This window comes from Pseudophryne corroboree, chromosome 8, assembly GCF_028390025.1.
Source record: "Pseudophryne corroboree isolate aPseCor3 chromosome 8, aPseCor3.hap2, whole genome shotgun sequence".
NCBI lineage: Eukaryota > Metazoa > Chordata > Amphibia > Anura > Myobatrachidae > Pseudophryne > Pseudophryne corroboree.
The window spans coordinates 68,686,811-68,700,026 of record NC_086451.1 but is presented as its reverse complement, the minus strand read 5'-3'; the positions used below and the strand labels follow the sequence as shown (position 1 = coordinate 68,700,026).

At 48.8% G+C, this 13,216-nt stretch overlaps 1 protein-coding gene across 2 annotated transcripts in view; it reads left to right on the top strand.

The window, feature by feature from the left end:
• The window catches only part of SMC1A (structural maintenance of chromosomes 1A), a 106,712-nt gene extending 94,099 nt beyond the window's left edge, over positions 1–12,613 (top strand). The window contains exons 18-25 of one of the 2 annotated variants that reach the window (XM_063936589.1): positions 2,752–2,905; positions 3,179–3,277; positions 3,356–3,512; positions 3,769–3,923; positions 4,010–4,161; positions 5,030–5,099; positions 8,393–8,503; positions 12,022–12,613. In XM_063936589.1, coding sequence (XP_063792659.1) covers positions 2,752–2,905; positions 3,179–3,277; positions 3,356–3,512; positions 3,769–3,923; positions 4,010–4,161; positions 5,030–5,099; positions 8,393–8,503; positions 12,022–12,105 — 982 coding nt within the window. In that variant the 3' untranslated portion in view covers positions 12,106–12,613. Of the gene's footprint in view, positions 1–2,751; positions 2,906–3,166; positions 3,278–3,355; positions 3,513–3,768; positions 3,924–4,009; positions 4,162–5,029; positions 5,100–8,392; positions 8,504–12,021 lie in introns of both variants that reach the window. The other variant, XM_063936588.1, reaches the window with a different exon arrangement.
• Positions 12,614–13,216: the final 603 nt, after the last annotated feature.

Below are 13,216 nucleotides of genomic sequence, written 5' to 3'. Positions count from 1 at the left end.
CCCACTTCAGTCACCTACAGTCTTTCCGGAAAGCAGATTGTGAGATTTTGCAGCAGAGTGGTCATTTACTGTATAGATGGGGGTATTATCACCATGCTGACAGCTGACTGGGGAGTGATTACTGGTGGAATATAGATAAGGGTATTATCACCATGCTGCCCCTGAATGGGGAGTGATTAGTGGTGCAACAAGTTTGTTATATACATTTGCTAATATATAATAAAAATGAGATGTGTACAGTGATCGCGCTGAGACCAAAAAAAAGTGGGTCCCATGGACCCCTCACTTTTAAAAATTGGGGTCCTACCTGTTCTTTTCTGGGTCCCATCGGAATGAAGGTTTTAATTAGTCTTATTAATGATTCAAATATAAAAACACAAACTTGATTTGGACACTACAAAAGTGGTGCAAGGGGGAGGATGGGGTGACGATGCTGCTGGGCTGTGTAGCACACAGGACACCCCGCACTATAGATGTAACTAAACATTTTGGTGCCCTTGTGGCAGAAAGAGAATTGGTGCTCCCTCACCCACACTGAAGACTGCGACAGTTGTGCCAATTTTTAGGGGCGTGGCTTCACGGGGAAGGGGCGTGGTCACATACTATCAATTCACATTACTCCACACAGCAGTGCCGCTTATACACATTGCACCAGGTAGAACCTCCTATACACACTGAGCCAAGGAGAGCACGTTATACACATTGCGCCAGGCAGAGCACGTTATACACATTGCACCACACATTGCGCCAGGCAGAGCACTTAACAATTATATGATTCAAAAACAGGACAACATTATTAAATAATACATTTTATATATGTAATGGGTTTATGGTGCCGCTATAATAGGAGCCCCAGACTGGATTTAGACACTACAAAAGTGTTGTAGGGGAGGGAGGGGTGAGAGGGTGACAATGCTGCTGGGCTGTTATCATATCGGAAGTAAGCGTTCAGGATCCCGGCTGTCGGGAACCCAGCAGCCGTAATACCGACGCCGGAATCCTGACAGCCGCCAGAATACTGACGCTGGCATCCCGAGGAGATCAGGATCCTGGCAACCGTATCCTGACAGTCAGGATCCTGAAGGTACGTATGCACTGCCGCCACTGGTTTAGCGGGCGGGGGGGCGGGGGGGGGGGGGGGGTTATGGTGTTGGGGAGGTTAGGGTTAGGCTGCAGAGAGGGGGGATAAGTGTTGTGTTAGGCATTAAGGGGGAGGGTTAGGTATAGGCCGCGGGAAACGGAGGGTTAGGGGTGGGAGGTTAGGGTACCCTCTGCGCCCTTGTCGATGCTGGTGTCTGTATACTGAATGCCAGCATCCTGACCACTGACTTCGGACACTTGGTACAACCACTGGATTCGAGTCATGCTGCCTGTAATTTATGTGCTGACTGATCAACTTCAGTGACTTTCACTGTCCTGGCTGCCTTTACAGTAACCAGCAGCAATCAGCAGTAACCAGCAGCAACCAACAAAGACAGCCAGCACAGCGAGTGTCACTGAAGTTGATCACTCAGCACATAAATTACAGGCAGCATGACTCGAATCCAGTGGTTGTACCAAGTGTACTGTATGCTGCACAGACCAGCAGCACTCTCACCCTCACCCCATGCAACATTTTTGTGGTGTTTAACACCTGTTTGCCGGCGCCATGCAGCTCCCATCTCCGCCTTCCCACTGATATGAGCAGCCCCCCAGCCGCCACCGCAAGTCCAGCTCACCCTTCCGCACAGCACGTACAGTCCGCGGTCACTGGCGTTCACCTCCCCCGCAGCATGTAGCGTGTCGCAGAGCTGTCCTCGCGCTCTGTCCGGCCCCCGTGAAGCTGCAGCAGGTGATGGGGGGGGAGCCGCTGCCGCAAGAGGACTGAAAAGGCTCCGCTCCATCCTATATTACAGGGGGCTTCCTCTATTACACGAAGCTTAAAGACAACCAGCTTCAGTGGAGCGCATCCCCGGGGACCCACACAGTTTAGAAAAGGGAGTCCCCGGACCACAGAACTGGGTAAAATGCAAACACTGGTGTATTGTACATAAAGGCCTGTTATAGGGGCCTAATTCAGTAAGGATAGCACATTCTGCTAATTAGCACAATTTGCTATCCTTTGGATCGCATGCTGGGGGCTGGGCAAGGCCGCCCAGCATGCTGACCCGAGCCTCCCCCCACTTCAACAAGCAGAAATTGTGCTTGTTAGCAGAAACTGTGGAAGCCTCCTGCCGGCGCAGCTTAGCTGCGGCCGCAGGAGACTCACCGCCATCTTCCTGATTGCGGCGGCTGCGTATGACGTCACGCAGCCGCCTTGATCAAGACCCTGACACGCCCCCGTTCGTCCACCCCCGCAAGGCTCCGTCTCCTCCCTGGAACCGGAGCGTTGCCGTCCCCCGCGACCGCATCTGTTTTTCTCAGAAATTGCTGTTGGATCACTTATTGCAAACCAACCATAATACACTAAAAAGCTCTGATTTTGCTAGTATCTAAAGAGGTTTTATCTTCTGGCCCTGATGTCACGAAACATATAGCAGGACAGTCCGCACTAAAGGCTGATCTCGGACACCGCCAGGTGGCAGCATCACCATACAGTGTGCAAATTGATTAGAAAATTAGTTGGTATAATAGTCTTGAAATTATAATTGATGTATCTGGCTGAAGTGTTCATTGAAATCAGTGACTGTAAAACATTCTTTACATTCTGGCTTAATGAATGCTGCATGCCTGAGAGGAGGCCTCATTTCCATTGTCTGCTGCTTCTCTCAGGGAGATGACACATCTACAAAAGGAAGTCACTGCCATTGAGACCAAGCTGGAGCAGAAACGCAGCGACCGCCATAATTTGTTGCAGGCCTGCAAGATGCAGGATATCAAGTTACCCCTGTCTAAAGGCACCATGGATGATATCAGCCAAGAAGAGGTGAGAAATTGAGGGGAGGGATCTTTCAAACTAATAGATAGGGCAGTACTCATAGTGACAGCCTCATAGCGATCTGTAGGGGCCTGTTCATGCTATGCATTCCGCCCGCTGAGTCCAGTTCTGGACAGATCACCCGTGACGGCTTTGCAGCCGCCAGGCTGTTCTTATACAGTAAGGCAGTTCTCTCTGATATTACATGTTGGGACTAGGTATCGCGCACAATGTTAAAACATTAAGAATGACTTCAGGACACATTCCTAGGGTGGATCCCAGGGAGAAGAATCTGTGGGCAGCTCTCAGAGAACCTCCACGGTGTACGCCCGGGAAGCTTTAATCGAAATAGACTACAGTGAGCTCTCCGAGGACCTAAAGGTAAGCTGCTGTTTTGTCTGCTGGAAGGGGATTTCTGGCACTACGTTCTTGTGGCACTGATCACTATCATTGTGGCAGGAGGCCGTGGCAGACGATGACATCAAGCAGGAAATGAGTGCGCTGCAGCAGAAGCTGAATGAGCAGCAGAGTGTCCTACAACGTATCTCTGCCCCCAACATGAAGGCCATGGAGAAACTGGAGAGTGTGAGGGACAAATTCCAGGAGACATCGGATGGTGAGTTGGCATATGCTGGATCACCTTGGTCTGATACTGTTCCAGCCTGTTCTGCTCCATCCGCCTCTCTACTGCTCCGTCCCCCTCACCCCCCTTCCATCCAGTGCTCTATCCCCCCATCACACCGCCCATGCTCAGTTCTCCTCCATTGCATGTTTAAATGCTCTTAATGTTTTGTTGTGTTCACTGAACTGAAAACTTCTGACAGTGTGTGGGTTGAGCAAGTAATAGAGTAATACGTGTTTATCTACTGCAGAGTTTGAAGCTGCCCGTAAACGAGCTAAAAAAGCCAAGCAGGCCTTTGAGCAAACAAAAAAGGAGAGATTTGACCGGTTTAACGCATGCTTCGAGTCTGTGGCAACGAATATCGATGAAATCTACAAAGCGCTATCTAGAAATAGCAGCGCCCAGGTAATAATGACAGTCACTGTTAATACAGTGTATGGGCAGTTGTACGTCCTTCACCTGGCTCTTAACGGTTCTTCTAATGCATGCAGGCTTTCCTTGGACCAGAGAACCCAGAAGAGCCCTACCTGGATGGGATCAACTACAACTGTGTGGCTCCTGGGAAACGGTTTAGGCCCATGGACAACCTGTCTGGAGGAGAGAAAACTGTGGCGGCTCTTGCTTTGCTCTTTGCAATCCACAGGTGAGGGTACAAAACAAATATCAATCGGAAGATTTTCCACCTAAGTTTTCTTTCAGAGATAATGGCACTTTTACTGGATCTGCAGACTTAATAAAATGGGTGACTACCTTTCTCATGGCCGTCTGTCCAGCTTAATACAGCCTCAGAGCTGGAGCTTTGTCTTGTTGGCCTGTATATCTGGGTTCGGTGTGGTTTACCGCAGCTGGGGATGCCTAATGTCAATATACAGACATCGGCATCTCGTGCGGTGGAATGCTGGCAGGAGGGCGAGCACAACTAAGCCCCTTGCGGGCTTGCTGCACTCGTCACGTTTTGGGCTCCGGTTCTGTTCTCCCTCTATGGTGCCCCGACAGGGGTCCCGGCGTCTGTTTTGTGACCGCCGGGATCCCGACTATCGGTATACTAACGGCATACCGTATATATGCCCTTTAGGGAGGCAGTGGCGCTGGGGTATTTTCCGTTCAACCTAAGTCTCCAGCTTGCTTCTAAATGGAGATATCCTGATTCCAGCCTTGGCTGAGCTGTATCGAGTACGCCCTTTACAGGCCACCTGGACTTCTGTCCACAGGTGTAATACGTGTTCATGTGTGTTCTTTTGGACGGAAGAAATTATATATGTACAGATTTGTGATATTTACCTTTAAGCACATACATTATAGTTTGGTAGGTTTTAGTTTTGCTGTTTAGGTGATATGTAGAAGATGTATTCGAGGTAGGGAAGTTACTTTACAAAAGAGTATATGGCTGCTGTGGGCATCAGCACAACTGTGCCATGTTGTTAACTAGGGTTTGTATTGTAATCTGATAAACACTGGATATTTATTGTAGGATGTATTCTGATAACCACGCTTTTATATTACATCCCTAGTTACAAACCATCCCCCTTCTTCGTGCTGGATGAAATAGACGCTGCCTTGGATAACACAAACATAGGGAAGGTGAGTAAATGAAGGACTCTGGCTTTGCTCTGATGTAAGAGCTGCATGTATCAGCTGGACCGTCCCAAACCCTGCTGTAAGCCACGTCTCTCTGTATACCTTACTGTTTTATGGCCTTTACTTCCTTTTGCCGGTAACATGTTAGGTGAGGGTGTATGTGCCGGTAACATAGCGGGTGAGGATGTATGTGCCGGTAATATATCGTGTGAGGATGTATGTGCCGGTAACATAGCGAAAGAGGATGTAGGTGCCGGTAACATGGCGGGTGAGGATGTATGTGCCGGTAACATATCGTGTGAGAATGTATGTGCCGGTAACCTATCGTGTGAGAATGTATGTGCCGGTAACCTATCGTGTGAGGATGTATGTGCCGGTAACATAGCGGAAGAGGATGTATGTGCCGGTAACATATCGTGTGAGGGTGTATGTGCCGGTAACATAGCGGGAGAGGATGTATATGCCGGTAACATAGTGGGAGAGAATGTATGTGCCGGTAACATAGGGGTGAGGATGTATGTGCCGGTAACCTAGCGGGTGAGGATGTATGTGCCGGTGACATAGCGGGTGAGGATGTATGTGCCGGTAACATAGCGGGAGAAAATGTATGTGCCGGTAACATAGCGGGAGAGGATGTATGTGCCAGTAACATAGCGGGTGAGGATGTATGTGCCAGTAACATAGCGGGAGAGTATGTATGTGCCGGTAACATAGCGGGAGAGGATGTTTGTGCCAGTAACATAGCGGGAGAGTATGTATGTGCCGGTAACATAGCGGGAGAGGATGTATGTGCTGGTAACATAGCGGGAGAAAATGTATGTGTCTGTAAGCTATCGGCTGAGGATGTATGTGCCGGTAACATAGCGGGTGAGGATGTATGTGCCGGTAACATAGCCTGCGAAGATGTGTGTCGCTAATATATCGGCTGAGGATGTATGTGCTGGTAACATAGTGGGAGAGAATGTATGTGCTGGTAACATATCAGGTGAGGATGTATGTGCCGGTAACATATCGGGTGAGGATGTATGTGCTGGTAACATAGCGGGTGAGGATGTATGTGCCGGTAACATAGCAGGTGAGGATGTATGTGCCGGTAACATAGCGGGAGAGGATGTATGTGCCGGTAACGTAACATAGGGGTGAGGATGTATGTGCCGGTAACATATCGGGTGAGGATGTATGTGCCGGTAACATAGCAGGTGAGGATGTATGTGCCCTTAACATAGCGGGAGAGGATGTATGTGCCGGTAACGTAACATAGGGGTGAGGATGTATGTGCCGGTGACATAGCGGGTGAGGATGTATGTGCCGGTAACATAGCGGGTGAGGATGTATATGCCGGTAACATATCGGGTGAGGATGTATATGCCGGTAACATATCGGGTGAGGATGTATGTGCCGGTAACATAGCGAGTGAGGATGTATGTGCCGGTAACATATCGGGTGAGGATGTATATGCCGGTAACATAACTGGAGAGGATGTATGTGCCGGTAACAGCGGGAGAGGATGTATGTGCCGGTAACATAGCGGGAGAGGATGTATATGCCGGTAACATAGCGGAAGAGGATGTATGTGCCGGTAACATAGCGGGAGAGGAGGCATATGCCGGTAACATCGTGGGAGAGAATGTATGTGCCGGTAACATAGGGGTGAGGATGTATGTGCCGGTAACATAGCGAGTGAGGATGTATGTGCCGGTAACATAGCGAGTGAGGATGTATGTGCCGGTAACATAGGGGTGAGGATGTATGTGCCGGTAACATAGCGAGTGAGGATGTATGTGCCGGTAACATATCGGGTGAGGATGTATGTGTCGGTAACATAACTGGAGAGGATGTATGTGCCGGTAACATGGCGGGAGAGGATGTATGTGCCAGTAACATAGCGGGAGAGGATGTATGTGCCGGTAACATAGCGGGAGAGGATGTTTGTGCCGGTAACATATCGGGAGAGGATTTATATGCCGGTAACATAGCGGGAGAGGATGTATGTGCCGGTAACATAGCGGGAGAGGATGTATGTGCCGGTAACATAGCGGGAGAGGATGTATGTGCCGGTAACATAGCGGGAGAGGATTTATATGCCGGTAACATAGTGGGAGAGAATGTATGTGCCGGTAACATAGGGGTGAGGATGTATGTGCCGGTAACATAGCGAGTGAGGATGTATGTGCCGGTAACCTAGCGGGTGAGGATGTATGTGCCGGTGACATAGCGGGTGAGGATGTATGTGCTGGTAACATAGCGGGAGAGGATGTTTGTGCCGGTAACATAGCGGGAGAGGATGTATGTGCCGGTAACATAGCGGGAGAGGATGTATGTGCCGGTAACATAGCGGGAGAGGATGTATGTGCCGGTAACATAGCGGGAGAGGATGTATGTGCCGGTAACATAGCGGGAGAAAATGTATGTGTCTGCAAGCTATCGGCTGAGGATGTATGTGCCGGTAACATAGCGGGTGAGGATGTATGTGCCGGTAACCTAGCGGGTGAGGATGTATGTGCCGGTGACATAGCGGGTGAGGATGTATGTGCTGGTAACATAGCGGGAGAGGATGTTTGTGCCGGTAACATAGCGGGAGAGGATGTATGTGCCGGTAACATAGCGGGAGAGGATGTATGTGCCGGTAACATAGCGGGAGAGGATGTATGTGCCGGTAACATAGCGGGAGAGGATGTATGTGCCGGTAACATAGCGGGAGAAAATGTATGTGTCTGCAAGCTATCGGCTGAGGATGTATGTGCCGGTAACATAGCGGGTGAGGATGTATGTGCTGGTAACATAGCGGGAGAGGATGTTTGTGCCGGTAACATAGCGGGAGAGGATGTATGTGCGGTAACATAGCGGGAGAGGATGTATGTGCCGGTAACATAGCGGGAGAAAATGTATGTGTCTGCAAGCTATCGGCTGAGGATGTATGTGCCGGTAACATAGCGGGTGAGGATGTATGTGCCGGTAACATAGCTGGCGAAGATGTGTGTGTCGCTAATATATCGGCTGAGGATGTATGTGCTGGTAACACAGTGGGCGAGGATGTATGTACCGGTAACATAGTGGGCGAGGATGTGTGTGTCTATAACATAGCGAGCGAGAATGTGAATGTCGGTAACATAGCGGGCGAGGATGTATGTGTCGGTAATATATCGGCTGAGGATGTATGTGCCCCATCACATTGTGTGTCAGGTTATGTTAGCATACGTCCACTGTATTGGGTCCTGTAGCTCAGCAAAGGGGCTTATTCTTCATTGACTTGCACGCTGCACAATTCCCCTAATATCACTGATGTTTCCATGTAGGTGGCCAACTACATTAAGGAGCAGTCCATGACATGCTTCCAGGCAATTGTCATCTCCCTTAAGGAGGAGTTTTACACCAAGGCGGAGAGTCTGGTCGGGGTGTATCCTGAGGTAAGTACACAGTGGTTATAGATGGAGACTTGTGTCTGTGGTTGGCAGTAAGGCCGCCTGGAAGTCACTGATCTGAGGATATAGTTTATCCTTTCACTGGAACCTTGTGTTGTCAGGGATAGTGTATCGGCTCACTGTCCGACTGCTAGTAAATATTAGAGGACTAGCAGCTATATACTAGTTATGTCCTCTTCCTATCCATTGTCTCCACTCCCTTTTTATAATACAGATGTATCCTCATACATCCAGCCTCAATGCAGCCGGAGATGGCTGGCGTGAGTGAGCCGACAGGTCCCGCGCAGCTCTGCTACCGTCTGGCGTCTTACTTGCAATGCGATGCAGCTAGGATGCACCAGGTGACTGATGATTGATCCGATATGTAACACTTGTATATCTTTGTGCGACTGGGTCTATAACGGAACACTGCATGAAAAAAGCCACGGCCGCAGCATCATAGCACTTCGTATGCAGATTCAGACACACTGTCGCACACAGATATACAAGTCTCCTGGTGTGTCCTAGCCACATTGTGTTACAACTAAAACGCAGTTTCAGCCAAAAAGTCACAGACACTAGAAGAGCCTCACAGGATCTGGCATGTCAGGAAGAGAAATTTGGTTGCGACAGCAGCAAAGATCTACATATACCTGTATCTCAATTTGGCTCTCCTCTTATTGTGCGTGGATTCAATTAGAAAACACTATAATGGCAGTATCTGGGAGCACCGCTGCTGCACAGCCGGATTGCTGGAGAATTCTGCATAGTTACAGCCACGTGCTAACCACTGGGGGGCAGATGTATTAATCCTGGAGAAGTGATAAAGCAGTGATAAGTGGAAGCTGATAACACACCAGCCAGTCCGTTCCTAATTGTCACTTTACATATTGGAGCTGATAGGTGCGAGGTGATAACACACCAGCCAATCACTGCTTTATCTCTTCACCAGGCTTAATACGGGTGGTCTTCAGTATGCCGGCGGTCGGGCTCCCGGCGACCAGCATACCGGCGCCGGGAGCCCGACAGCCGGCATACCGACACTTATTCTCCCTCGTGGGGGTCCATGACCCCCCTGGAGGGAGAATAAAATAGTGTGGTGCGCGTAGCGAGCCCGCAAGGGGCTCATTTGCGCTCGCCACACTGTCGGTAAGCCGGCGGTCGGGCTCCCGGCGCCGGTATGCTGGTCGCCGGGAGCCCGACCGCCGCATATCGTAGTGAACCCCTTAATACATCTGCCCCTGAGTGCTTTACATGCAGCTGGCATTATACATCACAGCGTGGTATCTGCACTCTCTTCTGGTATAACAACTGGTAGAGGTGCATTCAGTGAAGCCTTTGGGCAGTTTCAGTTGGGCTGATTCCCCTCCTCCCTCCTCTTCACCTTCTTTTTCTTTCCCCTTCTGGGTGTGACCTCACCACTTCTCTTAAGTCCTACAACTTCTCTCTGCTACAAACTATTAAAATTGGATTATAGTCTGACGTTTTTCTTCTACGCATGTCAAGCAATACATGTTATTTTATTGTATCGTACGATCATTACTCAGTGTATCTCAACTTTGGTGACTTATACCCGTTCATTTTATATAGATATGTTGAGGTTATGAAGACCTCTGTATGGGTGTCTTGTGTAATGTCTCTTATCCTTTTGAATAAAATTTTCTTTAAATAAAAAAATAGAAGGAAATTGAAGGTTAGAAATTTCCAAAGTCCCCAGCCAGGAGTGTAGCACTTAGCCAGAGATAGGCAACTCCTGCTGCGGGACAACCAATTTACTCCAATAGGGGGTTTCTCACTACAGGACAATACAGGGCAGAATATATGATGTAGAAAAATGTATGAAGCAACTGTCCCTTAAGGTGGGTACACACTATTAGATATATCTGCAGATCAATTGATCTGCAGATATATCTATGTACGGATCGGGCAGTGTGCTGTGCATACACACAGCCCGATCCGTCGGGGGACTGACGTCATGAACTGGGCGGGCGCTCGCGCCCGCCCAGTTCACCTGTCAATCACCGCCGGCCGCCGCAGCATGTGTACGGGCGGTCGGACGACCGCCCCGTACACACACAGCGACGGGCCAATATATCGTTAGATATATTGGCTGTCGGCTGTGCTGCGCGGCCGACGCGATACGTCTGTGAACGACGGAGTTCACAGACGTATCGCCCGTACACACTGGCCGACGGTCCCGCGATGTATCGGCCGTTCAAGAGAACGGCCGATACATCGACCAGTGTGTACGGGCCTTTACATACAGTGGTGGCTGCTGTTTTGTTGGATGAAGCAACATCAGTTTCCAGTGAATTGGTAGGGTTAGTTTTCTTGCACTGTGTGATCAGAAGTGGTCCCTTTAATGCAGGGGTGGGGAACCTTTTTTCTACCGAGGGCCATTTGGATATTTATAAAATCCTTCGGGGGCCATACAAGTCTGCCCCCGCGCGACAAAAAAATGGGTGTGGCCAGTTAAAATGGGACGTGATACACATATGCCCCCAATAGTGCAGTGCCAGATCCACAATTGCCCCCACAGTGCCAGGTATACAAATTCCCCTCACAGTGCCAGGTATACAGATGCCCCCACAGTGCCAGGTATACAGATGCCCCCACAGTGCCAGGTATACAAATGCCCCCACAGTGCCAGGTATACAAATGCCCCCACAGTGGCAGGTATACAAATGCCCTTCACAGTGCCAGGTATACAAATGCCCTTCACAGTGCCAGGTATACATATACCCCCACAGTGCCAGGTATACAGATGCCCCCACAGTGCCAGGTATACAGATGCCCCCACAGTACCAGGTATACAATGCCCCTCACAGTGCCAGGTATACAATGCCCCTCAGTGCCAGGTATACAGATGCCCCCCACAGTGCCAGGTATACAGATGACGGCGGCGGCGTGTAGGACTTGAAACCAGCCGCCAGTTCGAGAGCCAATCAGAGCTCGCGGACCGGCAGCCGCGGCTCCTGATTGGCTGCCGGCCCGCGAGCTCTGATTGGCTCACGAACCGGCGGCTGGTTTCAAGTCCTACACATAGCCGCGCTCTACTCCGTGTGGTGACAGCTGAGACACGCTGCCGCCGGACTGTGCGGCGGCGTGTCTCACTGAGAGGAGCGGGTAGGCCGGACCAAACGGCTTCGCGGGCCTTATACGGCCCGCGGGCCGGAGGTTCCCCACCCCTGCTTTAATGGATCTTCCCATGTAGTGACCTCTAGTGGTTGAACTAGTAACTGCAGCTCAGCCTTACTGCAACAATGAAATGCATTTGTCCATAGGTTACATGTGACTGAAAAATGTGACTCTGGTAAACTTAACTGAAGTCGCTTGTCTGTAGCATGCTGATGGAATGTTTTGCATGCTGACAGCTTAAATGCTATTGGTAAAAGACTATTGTGGTGGGATATTTTATAATGGTTTGACACTGTACTGATCTCATGTATCCATACATTGGGTAGGGAATAGCACTATAGGAAACCCCCCTCAGGTCTGTAATCATTATTCTTTTGTCTTTGCAGCAAGGAGATTGTGTCATCAGCAAAGTACTAACCTTTGACCTTACGAAGTACCTAGATGCCAACCCGAATCCAAATGAGCAGTAGTGGTCTTATTCCTTCTGATGGGGTGTGTTTTTATTTTTTGGGGGGGATAGGTGGGTGGCATGGGGATACTCCAGTTTTCTGTGCTTAGTCGATGAGCAGCCTTGACTAGGATGGAACTTTTTAACTTATCATGACATTTCAAGAGATCTCTCTGATCCAGGGATTTTGTAAACGGACTCACTGGGGAAGAAGATGAGGGCAAATCAGAATTCCCCCCACAGCTGGTGCTGTACTGAAACGCTGTCCCTCGTCCATCCTTCCTTGTTTTGGTCAACCATGGTGTAATTATCCATTTTATGTTATTTTTTGGCCTTTTTTCTTTTTATATCCTCTCCGATTTGTGGCATTGTCTTTAGCATTGGTCTCACCCTTAGTGGTTTTTTTTTTTTATTAGGAGGTTGTTGCTTTTTAAAGCTTTTAACGATGTCTGTGATGGCTTTTTAATTTTATTGTTTTACCTGTTTTTAAAGCTGCAAATTATGTGCAAAATAAAAAAAGTTAAATTTTATAGTGTCTCTTTAACATATCCTGGCTTCTTCATCTAATAGATATGGATGCAATTGGGTATATACTGTCATTTAAGAGTACATCCTCTTTCAAAACCGTGTTTTTACTTATCAGGACCTAATTCATAACCAGTCCTCAGTAAACCCTAACAATTGGTAAATCTGATCTCCTGTGACAAATACAATACAACAGATTTTTTTGTTGGTATTCCGCAATAAATAAACCAGCAAGCAGCCATGTTTATTAAGTACATATGTCAGAGCAGTTTCCCTATCCAGGAAAGTTACTGAACAAGTGCATGACTTTGAAGCAAAGTAGCCTGGAGCCCCTACTTTCCAAAAACACCTGCGTGCTTTGCCTTTTGCCAATTAGAATGTAAGCTCTCAGGGGCTTGCCGCCTTTATGCTTTGTTTTCATGTCTACATTTATTTTGCCCACTTTATGTTCCTGTTCTATTTATGTCCTCTTTTCACCACTAGCTGGCGCTGCAGAGCACTTTGCCAGTTTTACAGATCAATGATAAGGAACTGTTCTCCTTATCGCACCTTTCCTTACATATTTTCACAAGTAATAGGTATTCCCGTTGATGGTACGGATGGTGTAA